This window comes from Pecten maximus, chromosome 7 (assembly GCF_902652985.1).
Source record: "Pecten maximus chromosome 7, xPecMax1.1, whole genome shotgun sequence".
NCBI classification, from domain to species: Eukaryota; Metazoa; Mollusca; class Bivalvia; order Pectinida; family Pectinidae; genus Pecten; species Pecten maximus.
This window is the reverse complement of record NC_047021.1, coordinates 11,851,486-11,870,790: the sequence shown is the minus strand read 5'-3', so window position 1 is coordinate 11,870,790 and position 19,305 is coordinate 11,851,486. Positions and strand designations below refer to the sequence as shown.

Genomic DNA, 19,305 nt, shown 5'->3' with positions numbered 1-19,305 from the left:
TTCGGATGTGGTTTTAACACGAGACGAAATGCATGCTGATACGATAAATAATCTTTTTATCCCTTTCTTAATCAAAGGATGCATTAAAAACATTACGATATCGACAGAAATTCATAAAAAAGGATACGCGCCCGCACTCGAACGTACATGTATCTGTCCTTTGCTGTTAGCCGATCCAACTGCACTTCACAAAACAATGACAAAATCCCAGACCAGCTTATATAATTACATGCACCGGTTCATCAGCGTTCCTTTACATCATGGAATTAATTCAAACTTTTCCATGGGAAAGCATTGTATTTGAGAAAAAAAAAACTCTCGACTTAATCGGGTATGCTACCTTGCGTTACAACCTCGTCTACTAGACATAAGACGGCGGGTTATTCGTAATTCTAACTGATGTTTGATGACAGCCTCCAGTACCCATTGATCCGTGTGGAGTGGATGAGGATTTCAGTCTAACGAAGCTGTTTTGGAACCGGTAGACCAGGTTCTTGTTAATAGAGGGACGTCACAAGCTAGCGCATCGTTGGGAGCCAGACGTCTAAATGTTGTGGAGTCAACCCAATAAGACAATCCTGTTTAAGTTATACACCGCAAAGACGGGGATAGAAATAGCAGAATACGGAAACATCCTCCCATGGGAACCATACCCGTGGAGACAGATGATAAACATTACATATCCACCTAGACCGACACCTCGTGTTACAAGGTCGAAGCTGGAATGTGGACCACATAAGGAATCGGTGGATGAGCTTGTTGCATCCTCGCCTGGAAGCGACATCTCAGAAGAGGATTTTGTTGGCGTGGACGTTCCTACCAACGTTCAGCGGCCACCTGCACAGGGCGGGGTTCAGCCGAGCCAGGATATGACACCTATTTCTGGGCCTCAGACTGGTTCCATAGGTGTAGAGTCGTCGGAATCGGAACCAGATGATGAACCTGCTGCTGCAGAACATGGGGATATTACTTCTCTTGATCCGGACATTCCAATACCTAGGCGATCGACGAGGAACAGACGACCTCCTATTGGACGACATCATGTGAGTTCACAACAAACCTGTTCGAGCGGATTCGGAATGGAAGATGAAGGCTGCGTTCCTGGTGGGTGTAGTGTCCACAAAGACGAATAAGTCGTGTGGGCCAAATGGTACATTACCAAAGTACTGGCGACATTGTTATGGGTTCGAATCCAGTAGTATATGTTCCCTATTACAACTTTTTTTGCGTGTTGTTTTGTATTTTTTTCATACTCCTTGCAACTTGACTATTGGACTAAACTATTGACACATGTACATCAAACAACGTTCAACGAGATACCCAAACGACCGAGAACATTCCGTTTTACAAATTTTGATATTCAAAATATATCAATACGTTTGATAACCTTAACTATCCCATGTTATTTAATATATATACAAATCAACGACTGCATCTGTTTTTTGCGTTTTATCTGTGTGTATAGGCACATTGAGTGTGACACAGAGACCAGACTCAGTAATCTAATTATATCGCATAGTTTTTGAAAGGCCTTTCACTGTTCGCTGTTGGTCGCCTCCAAATCACTTGTATGTTAATTTGTAAATAATTTGAAGATCACATTGAAGAGATAATCTTACAGCAAAGTTACTACACAAAGTGTACACGTGCGTTATGTACTCGATGCACCGGAACATTAGTTAACAGGTTGACTAGCCCGAGTTTCCTCAGGCCCCGATGCCATGCGTATGCCTGGTGTAGGGCCAGAGCGAACTACTATATGAAAACGTGGAATTTTCCGACACCGTTTAATTTTGGTGTCGTTAAGATTTTGGTGCAAACACAATACAATTGGGGAAATTTTTTTTTAAATCTATTATCCTTTCAAGTTTTAATTACTCTGCGTTTTATAGAAAAAAAAAATGATTTTACCACTCCTCTTAAAGAACTTTTAGCTTATAAAAGATTAACCTACCTTCATGTCGGAAGAATTCAGGATATGGCACGCGAGGTTTGTAAAATTATTCATAAAATATCTCCCGAATGCCTGCACGACCTTATGATCATTACACGTCCAATACACTTTACGGTCTTAGGGGAGCTAACTCTGTGGTACAACCTAGAGTTAAGTCTCAAAGTTTGGATAAAGGTCTTTCCGGAACCAGGCGGCTCAGGTGTGGAACAGTCTGCCAAATGAAATCAGGCTGATCGAAATTTTAGCTAACCGATCTTTCGCGGAATGTACGTTGCACACCTGGGACGGTCCTGTGTGTAAATGCACTATATGTAACAACTAGTAGGTTCATATACATATAATGAAATGTATGTTATGAAAATGTATTTTTTTTTTTTTTTTTTTTTTCACTCAGAGTACTTGAGAAATGGTTTTCAGTCTGCAAATTTTTGAAATCTTTGACCACATTATTGTTTCAAGTAAGCAAATGTGCATACATACACACACGTATTCATACATACATACATACATACATACATACATACATACATACATACATACATACATGCATACATGCATACATACATACATTCACACAAACATACATACATTCACACATACATACATACATACAAACATACATACATGTAAATACATACATACATACATACATACATACATACATACATACATACATACATACATACATACATAAGGATAATTTGCTCTCTGGTTTTTCATCCTCAATAATCATCACAGTGCATAAGTTATTGTTTTATTTAATAATGAAAGCAATCACTTAAAGATTACATTTTCTTTTCATGTATGAAAGATTGTCTTATGCATGCCTGTTATATAATAATATAAAGTCCATTGTATAAAACATAACAGGCAATGCAATGCAACAAAAGAAATATAGAAATATTTTATATTATATTTTCATACATTAGAGTTACAATATTAACAGGAATTATTTTCTTCTGTTTCGATTTGCAATAACACCAAAGCTCATTTTTTAGCTGTCTTCTGAATTAATTTTGCTATGTCTAAGTTTGGATGATTGTTGTTATATTTAATGTCATTTCTACATTTCCATAATGTCCATTTCATGACACAAATGATAGTATTTGTCAAAATAGTGAAATTGTCAGCACCTGGGTAACCAAGAGTTATATTCTCTTCTTTATCAAGAATGGTAGTATTATATCCAGGTACAATGTCTTTCATTAAAGTGTCTACATAATTCAAAATAATTTTAGTATATTCACATCTAAAGAATAAATGTTGTAAATCTTCATTTTCGGTCTTACAAAAATGACATTTTCCGTCAGAGTTTCCAAATTTTTGTATCATCATTTCAGTATATATACATTGATGCAAACATTTCCACTGAAATTCTTTAATTTTTAGACATGTTAATATATTGAAACAGTTTTGCCATATATCTTTCCATAGAAATTGCTTTCGGTAAATATTTTCCCATTTGGTCTGAACCTTGGGTTCATTATTACCATTTAGTTTCGTACCTACTTTCTTCAGTTTTAGTTTATTAGGAATAATTTGAGTGTTGTGTTGATCTAAGATATTCAATGTACTGTCGACTGTTAATCCACACGCATCATGAACAATAGTATCTTCCTCTCTTAATATTCTTTTGTAACTATCCGGTATCGCAAATTTGAGTTTTGCCAACTCGGATATACAATTTCTTTTATCCCTTAATCTTTCATAAATATGTTCATCATTTTTAAACCTTTTTATGTGTTGAATCCCATAAATCTCCTATGGTGTGGATTCCACTTTTTGAAAATGAACTATAAAATAATGATTTTCTGTTAAAAACAATCAGATGATTGCCAAATAATTCTTGTTTTAAAAGTTCTCCTGTACTATTAGGTTTATTTACTCTTAGAAATATTGACCATGCTGATAATAGGTTTTTATAATACGGAGACATGTGATTAAGATTTAAAGAGCTAATATCAGAACATTTACATAGCATGAAATTTATATCATACTTCGCATCTAATGAATGGAGCCAATACTGCCCAATGGCATTCCACGCACTTGTGTTAGTTTGCAATATTTTATACATAAGTTTTATCTGCTTACTCAGTGTAAACATATTTACATCCATAATATCCATTCCACCCCTTGAATTCTGGGAGCGGACTACATTACGGGAAACCATTTCCACATTCCCATCCCAAACAAATTTCCATATGATTGTATTTATTTCCTTCAAGAATTTTTCAGGTATGCCACGGGCGTCTATTTCGAAACCTATTTTAGATATGATAAGTGATTTAATAATGATATTTTTACCAAACAAAGATAGGTTTCTTGTTTTCCAAATTTGCACACAACTGTTAATCTTTTTTATTTTTTCCTTCCATATTGCGTCGTCGTCTATTGCATGTCCATGGTTAACGCCAAGTGTTTTGATATAAGATATTGTCCAGTTTATTGCTGTGTAACGTGGGATATTGTTTTTCCATCGTCCCAGATAAATTCCGGTGGTTTTTTGTAGGTTTACTTTAGAACCAGATGCCTTTTCATACTCCCCTAAAAGTTTGAATGACTCTGTTATTGAACTTTCATCGTTGACAAACAGTTGGGTGTCGTCCGCAAACATATTAATCTTTGTTTCGATTTGACCTGGCAGTGTTATTCCTTTTATGTTATTGTTTTTTCTAATCGAACATGCTAAAGGCTCTGCTTGCATAACATATAAAATCGGCGCGATTGGGCAGCCCTGTCTAGCAGATCTAGAGATGCTGAAGTACTCAGAAATGAAACCATTGGTTTTAATACAAGTTTTTGCATCTTTTAACAGCATTTGTACCCATCCCCTCATTTTCGTTCCAAAATTAAACCTCTCAAGACATTTATCAAGCCATCCCCATTCAACTCTATCAAACGCCTTTTGCTGATCTAAGAAGATAACAGCGCCCTCTTTATTTTCTAAATTACTATAGTCAAAAACATCTTGTATTAATCTGTTAGCATCAGCAATATTTCTCCCCGGGACGAACCCTTTCTGATCCGGATGAATAATATCAGGAAGCACTTTTTTAATTCGATTAGCCAAAGTTTTTGCAATTATCTTATAGTCTACATTTAACATTGTTAGCGGCCTCCAATTCTTTATATCCTCTCTCTCACCTTTTTTGTACAATAGTGTTAGTATTCCTTTAGATTGTGATTCAGATAGTTTATTAGTTCTACATATTTCGTTAACAAGTTCAATGAAATCATTCTTGATAACATACCAATAAATTTGATAAAACTCTGCAGTAATACCATCTTCTCCTGGTGATTTATTCTTCTTCATTTCACTGATACTTTTTAATAATTCGTTTTCTTCTAATTCATACTCCATATACAAGTTCTGTTCATCAGTAATTTTTTTCTGCACGTTTTCTAGCAACTTATCTGCGGCTTCTCTATCCCACCCCTCAGAAGTAAAGAGTTGTTTGTAAAATCGTATTTGTTCTTTTTGTATAGACTGTAAGTCCTCTTTATAAATCCCTTCAGCTGTTTTAATTTTATGCCATAATTTCTCTTTTGCGCGTTGCTTTTCTAGGTTGAAGAAGTATTTGGTTGATCTTTCATTTTCTTCATATTCTTGCACTCTTGCTCTAACTCTCAATCCAGTTGCTTTCTGACTATAATGTTCTCTTAAGGTATTAGATAACTTATTGATTTTATCATTACACACGGTGTCTTCCTTTGTTAGTTTTCTTAGTTCGTTTTCCAATTCATCAATGATTCTATCCGGTGTTTTTTTAATCTTCGAAATAGATATTGTGATTTCTCTTATTTTACTTTTAGCAATATCCCACCAAAATGTATTTTTAATATTGAATGATAGTATAATGGAACGGTATAATTATTAATACACTACTCCTCTCGGCAAGGAAACTTTGTCATTTGCATTTATATATCTGTCTGTGATAATAATATCAAATTATTTTGTTCCAACTGTGATAAATATTTGCATGCCTGTTATTAGTTTTTCTATGTAACTATCTTGTATTGTATTGTTACTTTTAAATGTTGTCCGTCGTAGAAACATCTCTACTGAGCTTATTTTTTTTTGTTAAAACACACGACACAAAATAAAAAAATTCTTGTATCTTACATGTATATACCGATACGGAACCCAGAGTACGGAGCCTGGGTACACTATATGTAGCTATACATTTAAAGCTGCTCACGTGTACGTAGACAAGTGGAAACCTAGTTATAATATGTAATGAAACCGTCCCGCAGCTTACAGTCGGAGAATGGAGAGTTAGCCAGTCATAATGCATTACATCACCATTTCCTTTCCGAGTTACTTCAGCTTGGTGGAGGGCAGTCCTAGAGTCGATCTATAGCAACTATCTTCCGCGTCCCGCCATCAACGGCAAAATCGATATCCGCCATTGAACCCGAGATTTCCATTCTAAAAAACAGTTGTAGGCTTTGAAGCAGTACACACAAACAATGTGTTCCATAAATCCTGCATCTGTATGAGCTTAGCGAGGGGATCGACGGAGTGCTGTAGAAGTGACGGAGAAACTGTCCAAAATGGCGGAAATCCTCGTCCTTTTCTTTGACTAGCTGGACCGGATGTGGAGGGTACAGTTACGACCGAGTTTATTCGTCCTTGTAGTTTTACCACTTTACACAGTCACACAGACAGAGGAGGACCGCTATACACGCATATGTAAGTGTGCTCACATGTTTTATATGAAATGTATGTACGCATCATTCTGATATATATCGGAGTTACTTCCCTTCATTTCACTCTGGCAGTGATGGTGATAACGTGACAGCCAATCGGGACATTGAATGACTAATAGAATCTTTCCCTGCCTTGGGTGTGTGACGAAGAAATCTCAACCCGAGGGGGAATTCATGAACGTCCAACCCGAGGCTTGCGAGGGTTGGATATTCATGAATTACCCCAGAGGTTGAGATTTCGTTGTCACACTCCCTAGGTAGGGGATGCTTATTTTACTCCCACCACTTCAAATTATTGCATATCGAACCAGTGGTCAAGGTATGTTTGTGAACAAATGCACATGGTCGGCTCATGAATATCCTAATTTAAAGAAGTACTCATCACAACCCCCAAAAATGCATCTCATTACACAAGAAAACAAAGGTCTAAAATTAATTCACAATATTTATCCAAACAGACACTGAAATAAGGTATCCGTGATACTATGTTAACAACAGTATATTTTGTAATTTCATAAAACTCTGTGTCTCATACGCATATTTAACATTAAATAACAACGTGGGAACTATTATAGTGACGTCACTCATAAAGTACTTCCGGTAGTACTTCCGGATCTGAAGGTTAGCGAGTGTGTCATACCCTAGGGGTTGACAGAGAAATCTCTCTCGTCTAAAACTGGAGATAAACCGGAGAAATGTGGGAGAATACACCAATCTAATTAAAATTAGAATTGTAACTTCCACTCCTCTACGATACTCTATGATACACTGCAATACAAGTATTGAAGTGTATCGTAAAGTATTGTAGAGGAGCGGAAATTACAAGTCCAATTTTATTTAGATGGAGAATACACGTACATATGTAAACTGTAACAAACTCTCAATTATCGGCCCTGCGGAATAAGGTCCTTCGCTTTCATAATCCGGAGTAAGACTCGGCATCGAGATGTTATTCGCGCAGAGGTTTTGCTCATATTAGTTAATATCGCCTGATGTTTATCTTCATTGCTAGAAAGACTCCCAAATGACAAGCAATTTGATATGCCTATTCATGTTACAGTCCTATAATCTTTTCAAAAATAAAGGAAACGGTTTGATTAACGTTACAGATTGGTTTTCCAAATTTGTAGCAAGGAGTTATTCATCAAAAATATAACGGATTGGTTCCAAAAGGTGACGGATTGGTCCGATAATTGCAGCTATCAAAACTCTTCCTTCGTTCTGAATGAGAGGACATTTTGAGTTTAACAGTTCGCCCAACTTTCACAGTTCTGTATGAACTAAGCAATAGCAGACAAATGTTGTAATATGATTTTCAACTATTTTTATGTTAAACTTCTTCTCGACACGAGTGTATTTATGAAGTTATTTTGAAGCTTAAAGTGCACACCTACCTTCTATACCCTCAATACAGGACTTGCGCCTGTGCTCTCGCCACACTGGTGTGAAATATGCAGCCGTTGCTCGTTATCCCCCCCCCCCCCCCCCCCCCCCCCCATTTTATTCCAATTAATTGATGATTTTTAGCCCATCATTAGACGGTGAGCTGTTTTAAATCACATTTCGTTTTATGGTCCATCGTCTGTCCACAATCCTTGTTGTAAATATTTCTTGAGAAGTACTGGAAGGATTGTATGAAAGTTACCCTTGGTCCTTAGTTATGCCCTTTTAATTTCTGATTCGACCTGGAAAACAAAATGGCCGCGAAGCAGCCATCTTGAATTTTGAAAGTTAAAAATTCTTATAGCTATTTCTTGAGAATTACTGGGAGAATAGTTCCCCTTGATCCTTAGTTGTGCCAAAATATTATTGCATTTCGACATCTGACATTTGTCATCGCCGTTTGCAGATAATTTAAAGCACTGAAATGATATCTAAGAGAGGCAGAATCTACATTAATGATGTGGTAGAGAAATCTCTAACCCGAGGGGTAACATGATCTACCTTGATGGTGTGGTAGAGAAATCTCCATCCCGAGGGGTGACATGATCTACCTTGATGGTGTGGTAGAAAATCTTTAACCCGAGGGGTGACATGATCTACCTTGATGGTGTGGTAGAGAAATCTCTAACCCGAGAGGTAACATGATCTACCTTGATGGTGTGGTAGAGAAATCTCCATCCCGAGGGGTAACATGATCTACCTTGATGGTGTGGTAGAGAAATCTCTAACCCGAGGGGTAACATGATCTACCTTGATGGTGTGGTAGAGAAATCTCCATCCCGAGGGGTGACATGATCTACTTTGATGGTGTGGTAGAGAAATCTCCATCCCGAGGGGTAACGTGATCTACCTTGATGGTGTGGTAGAGAAATCTCTAACCCGAGGGGTGACATGATCTACCTTGATGGTGTGGTAGAGAAATCTCTAACCCGAGGGGTGACATGATCTACCTTGATGGTGTGGTAGAGAAATCTCCATCCCGAGGGGTAACTTGATCTACCTTGATGGTGTGGTAGAGAAATCTCCATCCCGAGGGGTCACATGATCTACCTTGATGGTGTGGTAGAGAAATCTCCATCCCGAGGGGTAACGTGATCTACCTTGATGGTGTGGTAGAGAAATCTCCATCCCGAGGGGTAACGTGATCTACCTTGATGGTGTGGTAGAGAAAACTCCATCCCGAGGGGTCACATGATCTACCTTGATGGTGTGGTAGAGAAATCTCCATCCCGAGGGGTAACATGATCTACCTTGATGGTGTGGTAGAGAAATCTCCATCCCGAGGGGTGACATGATCTACCTTGATGGTGTGGTAGAGAAATCTCCATCCCGAGGGGTGACATGATCTACCTTGATGGTGTGGTAGAGAAATCTCCATCCCGAAGGGTAACGTGATCTACCTTGATGGTGTGGTAGAGAAATCTCTAACCCGAGGGGTAACATGATCTACCTTGATGGTGTGGTAGAGAAATCTCTAACCCGAGGGGTGACATGATCTACCTTGATGGTGTGGTAGAGAAATCTCCATCCCGAGGGGTGACATGATCTACCTTGATGGTGTGGTAGAGAAATCTCCAACCCGAGGGGTAACATGATCTACCTTGATGGTGTGGTAGAGAAATCTCTAACCCGAGGGGTAACGTGATCTACCTTGATGGTGTGGTAGAGAAATCTCCATCCCGAGGGGTAACGTGATCTACCTTGATGGTGTGGTAGAAAAATCTCTAACCCGAGGGGTAACATGATCTACCTTGATGGTGTGGTAGAGAAATCTCCAACCTGGAGGTTAGGTATATTACCTCATGTTAAGGGATGATGATTTCCCCCCATTTTATTTGTTTTGAAATACTGCAATGATTGTCGCCATGATGTCATGGTAGGGTTGTCTTTACGTCATTATATCGTCAGCACGTGCTATCTGTGGCCATACCCCCGGGGTGACAGAGAAATCACACCCTAGGGAGTGACAGGAAAATTTTGGAAAGGTAAAACGGTAGACAACTTTGAGAGTGATGGGGGCAGAAAGTTATGAGTAGACAGACCCTGGAGTGTTATCGATCACGGTGTTCTGTTTTGATGGTTGATTAGTGTTTTCTTTGTTGTCTCTTCAGTTTCCGAACCCTGCACAAACCGATTCCACCTTACATTTAGAAACCAGAAACCATTTCTTATCGATCTGAAGCCGGGAAAAGATGGGTTTCATAGCTCAAAGCTTTGTAGGATGGCCTTTACAGCCGATCCAGTCAAGGACGAAGATGGCGACAATGTCCTCGTCTGCTTTAAGTTTCTCCAGTTCACATTTAACAACTGTACTATCGACCTTGGGGTGGAAGACATTGAGCAGGAAATAGTGAGTAACACACACAGTCAGAGGTTTAGCCTCTGGCGTCCATCAGGCTGTATCTTTGTTACGTCATTAATGTTGACAATCATTATAACATGCAGCAGTCATTAGTTGCATTTATTGCATTTTTGCCAGTGAAATATAGAAATTTATCAAACTGATCAAACTTATATTTTCACTGCAGCGATAAGCAGTGAAAATATAAGTTTTGCAGTAAAAATAAGTTTTTCGTTTTTGACCAATCAGAGCGAATCTTTGTACTCCCCTTATGAAACTTTCCGGTTTTTCCAATCAAAGCGAAGACAGTAGATGTGTTGTTCTGCTGTATTTGTGAAATATTCAGGCTAGTTTTTGACAAAATATTCACTTGTCGTTAGGTTTTCTTGCACAGATTCTTCGATAACGACAGAAAACTCTTAAATTTCGTCGATTAGTCCTTTAAGAATGGTGCCATCAAGTTGACTTGGAGAAACGTCATAAAGAGATGATGTCATGAATTATGTTACTGATTCCCGCATTTTTTGACACTGCTTCGCACTCGTGTAAATATCAATATTCTGTCATACTCGTGAAATAAATTATATTCAACGGGAAACCATTCAATATCCTCTATATATATTTCAGAAATTATACCTAAATGCGCTATCAGAACTTTACTGAAACGACTTACTTGAAATCATTCTAGCAAAGTTATATAAAGCTACAGTATAACGCGTTATCTGAGGTGGCTCTTTCTACGTCAGTTTGTGATATTCATTCTACACCAAAGGCATGACTACCACAATGAGACTGACGACATCAGAATATTGATCACGTGGTTAAATGGTATCTTCACGCATGGAAACTGGACATATCTATGTTAATACAATCCATGTTAAGTTATTAACACGAGCTAATGGAAGACCACGACACGGATGTGAATATCAAACCATTGGAAGGTCGCCGTTTTGTATCTATTGTCGATATGAATACAGCCTTGTTGGCAGATAAAGTCATGAAGGGTCTTATTAGACATTCAACGTTAATATAAAGTACATGGGTTGTCTGAGGTATACCGTGCAAAGCGTTGTGGTGATTAACGTAGACAAAAAATGCATTGTAGTAACGGAGACAAATAAACGTTGTGGTAACGTAGATGAAAAAAAAAACCCCAAAAAAACAACAAAAAAACAACAACAACAACAAAACGTGGTAACGTAGTAAACGTTGTAGTTGTTACGGACATATATAAATATAGCACCAAAGGACATCATCTTAGTCACGTGACCAAAAGTTTTCCTCGCGGGAAACAGCAAAGGAAAATCCAAATTATATTAATTTGATAGAGAAGTATGGTCAGTCATGAAACGAAGTGACACGAAAATACTGTTCTGTTTCGTGCTCTCTTAAAACAATTAAATCGATGAAAGGTTGACTAACATTTGTTTGTATTTTCAGCATTTTATCAAACCACTACCCCCTGTTACTAATAAACAAAACTGTTTCTGGAGAACTACCGTCTACGTTACTATACGAAGCACAGATTACTTCAACTGTGATTCCTCTACTAGTATCCGGATCGAAGTCAGAGCCAGGAACGGTACGGTAATTACACAAGCCAGTTATCAGACTAACGTTACAGTATTTATGATAACTAATATCCCAATATAACTTTGGAAACAGTTCTACATGGCCTTAATTAAGTAGACCAATATCAACATACAATTTAAAAAACGGTATCAATGATTGTAAATACAAAGGAAAGATCAAGCATTATAATAGGTGTCTGCTTCTGGTTAGTGTTAATAGAGAAAAAAATAGCCCTTACTCCTATTATATAAACATAGTAGAGGTAGGGGCTATTTTTTTCTATTAATACAATGTACTTAACCGAAGCAGACGCCTGTGTCTCTATTTCAAATTTTCAAATATTGATCAAACTCATTTTGAACAAATTAATATGAAATTCTGAAAAATGGCCATGGGGTTGAAAAGTATGCATTAAATTTTGCTTGAAGGGCTGAACTAGAAATACACAAGCATTGCGATATCGCCAAACCAAGTAAAACCTAATGTGACATATACATGGTTTTCGCACAATTCCGATATCAAAAAGATACAAACATGTGATTTTTACCGAGGAAGGCAGTAGGCTTACAGAAAGCATAAGCTGTATAGGTATGAGTTTTTAAACAGTTTGTACATATTAGATATGTTTTGTTACACGATTTGATGCTACCGATCATATTACTTTGATGAAATAAAGTTGAATGCTTATTAGTTAATGTGTATGCAACTATATGTTTTTGTCTGATTCCACAGCGAATCCCGATGATGACCGTATCATGTCGACAGGAAATTGGATCACTATCGCCCTGCTAATTGTAGTTTTCTCGATTGGTGCACTTTCTCTCGGTTACTACAAGTATGTATACAAAGTGAGAAGTAATAGGTCCCTACAACTCCGGACACGTGTTCCAGGCGAGGACTCCCACGAATCCAGACACATCAGATACAGTCCAGGTCGACGGTCACGACCTTCACTTTCCGTCCCACAGAGATCACGCGACGACCAAAGGGTAGCAACAAACGGGAGTTACAGACGAGCGAATGCAAACCGAAATCAGAGAGCAACTCCTTACATCCAGCCGGGTATCGGGCGAGGTAAACTTACACAAAACGGGTACCGGGCGAGGTAAACCTACACACAAACGGGTACCGGGCGAGGTAAACTTACACACAAACGGGTACCGGGCGAGGTAAACTTACACACAAACGGGTACCGGGCGAGGTAAACTTACACACAAACGGGTACCGGGCGAGGTAAACTTACACACAAACGGGTACCGGGCGAGGTAAACTTACACACAAACGGGTACCGGGCGAGTTAAACTTACACACAAATGGGTACCGGGCGAGGTAAACTTACACACAAACGGGTACCGGGCGAGGTAAACTTACACACAAACGGGTACCGGGCGAGGTAAACTTACACACAAACGGGTACCGGGCGAGGTAAACTTACACACAAACGGGTACCGGGCGGGGTAAACTCACACACAAACGGGTACCGGGCGAGGAGGTAAACTTACACACAAACGGATACCGGGAGAGGTAAACTTACACACAAACGGGTACCGGGCGAGGTAAACCTACACGCAAACGGGTACCGGGCGAGGTAAACTTACACACAAACGGGTACCGGGCGGGGTAAACTTACACACAAACGGGTACCGGGCGAGGTAAACTTATACACAAACGGGTACCGGGAGAGGTAAACTTACACACAAACGGGTACCAGAATAAGTGTACCGATACACAATAGGAGCACAGGCGCTTACATAGAAAATATCACTTTCGATTTTTTTTTGATATGACAGCGGTATGTTTGTTTGTAAGAGGGAATAGGAGTTGTCCATTAGTTATCGTATTCCCAGCAATAATTACACATGTGTCGTGAATACAGAACGAAGACACGTAAATGACAATGTCGTGCGATTCGAAATGTTGGTTCTTACATGATACAAGTGATATATAACTGACAACTTTTTTTTTCGATACAGGACAGGATGAGTCACGTGACCATTTTAGGGCGCCACCTCCTTCTTACGAGGAATGCATGGCCATGTCTGACACAGAACTTTACATACTCGGACACTCGGCTGTAAGCGATGCTAACGTCGAGGACATCATATTGCAAGAGGAAGTTCCTACAAACGGTTCACCGCCTCCCTATCCTGGATTTTAACATGGGTAACATCCAGCTATCGTTGTAAAACACCGTTAACAATAGTGAAAAACAATATGGTTATCGTTTCATGGTACGAATTGAGAAGTAGTGCCTATGTTTAATTACCGATGAAAATTATCCCGGTTTAAAGTGACACAATGGTCGTTGTTTACTCATAGCAGAATCGCATTCTACACGAAACCTGCCGAACATCCTCGATAAGTTCCGGTTAGGTACGGTACGCAATCCGGACATTAGTGTGGCGGTTGGTCAGTACTGGGGGTGATCTAAAACAGTGGAATTGGTATTTAACAGTTCTGGACATAATTTATATACAAAAAGAACTACTTTATTGAAACATATTTATCATTGATACTGCCGGCATCTTACTTTCTATCTTTATGGGTTTTTATACAAATAAATCCATATTATACACACATATGGAAAGGCCATTCTATCTTTATGGGGTTTTTTATACAAATAAATCCATATTATACACACATATGGAAAGGCCATTCTATCTTTATGGGTTTTTATACAAATAAATCCATATTATACACACATATGGAAAGGCCATTCTATCTTTATGGGTTTTTATACAAATAAATCCATATTATACACACATATGGAAAGGCCATTCTATCTTTATGGGTTTTTATACAAATAAATCCATATTATATACGCACATATGGAAAGGCCAGGATGACATGTCTACATGTCTATGTCCCGTGACATGGTACCGAGCTCTCAACAAGGCGTTCCTTTCATCTCCTTCGATCGGTACCCATCTTCTTGTACTATCATTATGTCTATACTGCGGGCGTTTACGTAGGTTAGCAGCTAACACGCAATAAACTTTTAATTATTTACTTAACTACATAATGTAAAATGTTAAGCAGGAAAAGGTGATATTGTAAAAATATATCGTCTGAGTGGAACAAGATATTTATTTGTCCTCATAAAAGTTTTCTAGTTAAATAATAAAACGTTACGTAAACACTAAACCGATGTCGATTCATTTATCATAAAAGAAAATTTACCTGTCGATCTTCGATACCTCTTGGGTCACATGAAAGGCATATACTCTGGGATTGTCCTCATCATGGGATACGAGAATCACATCAATGGATGAGACCAATTTGAAAAGCAGCACTGACACCTTTGATTGGTAGCTCGTCTGGACTTACTACATGTTAACGGATCCGCATTACCGAATTGTGTCTATTTGCACAACATTGTACTGGTAGAAATCCACATGCAGCTAGGCCAAGCAATTACAATATGTATTAAGAATGCCAATATCGACACCCAGTTTGGGGAGAATGAACGTTAACACAGCTAAGTCACTACCGAAAAGATTGTCTCATTTGGACTAAGTTACACATTTTAAGGGGCAATGTTGCTGCATGGGTTGTTAACTCTGATCGTGGACTAAGTTATCCAGCTTGTGACGCTTGTATTCTTTTGAACCGGTGCAAAATAATTAAGCAGTATCTAAAGAATTCAAAATTTATTAAATAATTGAGTCAATGTACCTGCCCTTCTATATATTATGATGTTAGTAATGTACCTACCCTTCTATACATTATGATGTCAATGTAACCCCCAACCCCTTCTATAAATGATGGGGTCAATGCTCTATATTTATCATTTGACAAGACCTTTTCTGACTTCTGGTCAGGACTCAAGTTATTTTTACTCCTAAACTCGCTGACAAGCTCCTGAAAGATGAAACAGCTGTATGATGTCCCTAGTCTTAGAAGGACGAAATAATTGTGTGATCACTGACGATACCCAGAAGGATGAAATAGCTGTGTGATACAGTCCCTTACATCACTGACTAGTCTTAGGGGGACGAAATAGCTATATGATGTCCCTAACATTACTGACGAGTCTTAGAAGGACGAAATAGCTGTATGATGTCCCTTACATCACTGACAAGCTCCAGAAGGACGAAATAGCTGTATGATGTCCCTAGCATCACTGACTAGTCTTTGAGGGACGAAATAGCTGTATGATATCCCTAGCATCACTGACGAGTCTTTGAGGGACGAAATAGCTGTATGATGTCCCTACCATCACTGATGAGTTTTAGAGGGATGAAATACATTGTAGCTGCATGATGTCCCTAACATCACTGACGAGTCTTTGAGGGACGAAATAGCTGTATGATGTCCCTACCATCACTGATGAGTTTTAGAGGGATGAAATACATTGTAGCTGTGTGATGTCCCTAACATCACTGACGAGTCCTAGAAGGATGAAACATGATTATTGATTTAATTCCATATTTCTTATTTGGCATTATCATTAACTCTATTACATTATTTGTTCCGTTGTCACTTACCTAACTCTTATTTTAGATTGTGACTTAAACATGTTAAACCAGATTTGATTTGTATTGTGGGTGTCCTCGATGAAGCAGAAGACACTAGCTCTTTTGGAACACCTGGTCATATTCTCCTTGTACTATTTCACGAGTCTCTGTGTAAATCTATAATTTTGTTTATATTTTGCCCTTGATTTTGATGATCGTTATTTTCAGTATTTTTTATTATTTCTTTATTAGATTTAAAGGAGCCCCTTTGTACAATCCTTTGTGCATTGTCTTCGCTAACCAGGATTCAAATATTTGCACAAGATAAAGAAAGATATGCAAACTAGAGAACAATTGTAAAATGAAGTCTGGTAGTTCAAAGGGAATTGACTATCTCTTTCTCTGTTGACAGTCACATCGTCCGTCCAGCCTTCTTTTCTTACGTCAATTAAAGGCGGTGGAGAGCGGGATGAAACTCTGGACGAGTGTTATATTACTCTGTAGTACTCAATAGGCTAACTCTGGACGAGTGTTATATTACTCTGTAGTACTCCATAGGCTTACTCTGGACGAGTGTTATATTACTCTGTAGTACTCCATAGGCTAACTCTGGACGAGTGTTTTTTACTCTGTAGTACTCCATAGGCTTACTCTGGACGAGTGTTATCTTACTCTGTAGTACTCCATAGGCTAACTCTGGACGAGTGTTATCTTACTCTGTAGTACTCCATAGGCTAACTCTGGACGAGTGTTATATAATTACTCTGTAGTACTCCATAGGCTAACTCTGGACGAGTGTTATCTTACTCTGTAGTACTCCATAGGCTAACTCTGGACGAGTGTTATCTTACTCTGTAGTACTCCATAGGCTAACTCTGGACGAGTGTTATCTTACTCTGTAGTACTCCATAGGCTAACTCTGGACGAGTGTTATCTTACTCTGTAGTACTCCATAGGCTAACTCTGGACGAGTGTTATCTTACTCTGTAGTACTCCATAGGCTAACTCTGGACGAGTGTTATCTTACTCTGTAGTACTCCATAGGCTAACTCTGGACGAGTGTTATCTTACTCTGTAGTACTCCATAGGCTAACTCTGGACGAGTGTTATCTTACTCTGTAGTACTCCATAGGCTAACTCTGGACGAGTGTTATATTACTCTGTAGTACTCCATAGGCTAACTCTGGACGAGTGTTATCTTACTCTGTAGTACTCCATAGGCTAACTCTGGACGAGTGTTATCTTACTCTGTAGTACTCCATAGGCTAACTCTGGACGAGTGTTATCTTACTCTGTAGTACTCCATAGGCTAACTCTGGACGAGTGTTATCTTACTCTGTAGTACTCCATAGGCTAACTCTGGACGAGTGTTATATTACTCTGTAGTACTCCATAGGCTAACTCTGGACGAGTGTTATCTTACTCTGTAGTACTCCATAGGCTAACTCTGGACGAGTGTTATATTACTCTGTAGTACTCTCCATAGACTAACTCTGGACGAGTGTTATATAATTACTCTGTAGTACTCCATAGGCTAACTCTGGACGAGTGTTATCTTACTCTGTAGTACTCCATAGGCTAACTCTGGACGAGTGTTATCTTACTCTGTAGTACTCCATAGGCCAACTCTGGACGAGTGTTATCTTACTCTGTAGTACTCCATAGGCTAACTCTGGACGAGTTTTATATTACTCTGTAGTACTCCATAGGCTAACTCTGGACGAGTGTTATATTACTCTGTAGTACTCCATAGGCTAACTCTGGACGAGTGTTATATTACTCTGTAGTACTCCATAGGCTAACTCTGGACAAGTGTTATCTTACTCTGTAGTACTCCATAGGCCAACTCTGGACGAGTTTTATATTACTCTGTAGTACTCCATAGGCTAACTCTGGACGAGTGTTATCTTACTCTGTAGTACTCCATAGGCTAACTCTGGACGAGTGTTATCTTACTCTGTAGTACTCCATAGGCTAACTCTGGACGAGTTTTATATTACTCTGTAGTACTCCATAGGCTTACTCTGGACAAGTGTTATCTTACTCTGTAGTACTCCATAGGCCAACTCTGGACGAGTGTTATATTACTCTGTAGTACTCCATAGGCTAACTCTGGACGAGTTTTATATTACTCTGTAGTACTCCATAGGCTTACTCTGGACGAGTGTTATCTTACTCTTTAGTATTCCATAGGCTAACTCTGGACGAGTGTTATATAATTACTCTGTAGTACTCCATAGGCTAACTCTGGACGAGTGTTATCTTACTCTTTAGTACTCCATAGGCTAACTCTGGACGAATGTTATCTTACTCTTTAGTACTCCATAGGCTAACTCTGGACGAGTGTTATCTTACTCTGTAGTACTCCATAGGCTAACTCTGGATGAGTGTTATATAATTACTCTGTAGTATTCCATAGGCTAACTCTGGACGAGTGTTATCTTACTCTGTAGTACTCCATAGGCCAACTCTGGACGAGTGTTATATTACTCTGTAGTACTCCATAGGCTAACTCTGGACGAGTGTTATCTTACTCTGTAGTACTCTCCATAGGCTAACTCTGGACGAGTGTTATATAATTACTCTGTAGTACTCCATAGGCTAACTCTGGACGAGTGTTATCTTACTCTTTAGTACTCCATAGGCTAACTCTGGACGAGTGTTATCTTACTCTGTAGTACTCCATAGGCTAACTCTGGACGAGTGTTATCTTACTCTGTAGTACTCCATAGGCTAACTCTGGACGAGTGTTATCTTACTCTGTAGTACTCCATAGGCTAACTAGTAATAGAGCACCAGATCGTGTAATTAAATGTGTAACACAATAC

At 38.8% G+C, this 19,305-nt stretch overlaps 2 protein-coding genes across 2 annotated transcripts in view; one reads left to right on the top strand and one right to left on the bottom strand.

Moving 5' to 3' along the window:
• The window catches only part of LOC117331613 (perlucin-like protein), a 43,990-nt gene extending 37,657 nt beyond the window's left edge, over nucleotides 1-6,333 (bottom strand). The window contains exon 1 of the mRNA XM_033890424.1: nucleotides 6,214-6,333. The gene's annotated coding sequence lies outside the window, so the exon portion shown is untranslated. The remainder of the gene's footprint in view (nucleotides 1-6,213) is intronic.
• Nucleotides 6,334-6,531: 198 nt separating this feature from the next.
• LOC117331612 lies at nucleotides 6,532-15,164 on the top strand. Its single transcript, XM_033890422.1, has 5 exons — nucleotides 6,532-6,647; nucleotides 10,219-10,457; nucleotides 11,889-12,030; nucleotides 12,753-13,094; nucleotides 13,994-15,164. Exons 1-5 carry the CDS (start codon nucleotides 6,551-6,553, stop codon nucleotides 14,176-14,178), a joined length of 1,005 nt encoding a protein of 334 aa, XP_033746313.1. The 5' UTR covers nucleotides 6,532-6,550; the 3' UTR covers nucleotides 14,179-15,164.
• Nucleotides 15,165-19,305: the final 4,141 nt, after the last annotated feature.

Coding starts and splice junctions, on each gene's coding strand:
- LOC117331612 (XM_033890422.1), top strand. CDS start 6,551: ATGTGGAGGGTACAGTTACGACCGAGTTTATTCGTCCTTGTAGTTTTA. Junction 12,031..12,752: donor CGAAGTCAGAGCCAGGAACG/GTACGGTAATTA, acceptor CTGATTCCACAG/CGAATCCCGATGATGACCGT. Junction 13,095..13,993: donor CCAGCCGGGTATCGGGCGAG/GTAAACTTACAC, acceptor TTTTCGATACAG/GACAGGATGAGTCACGTGAC.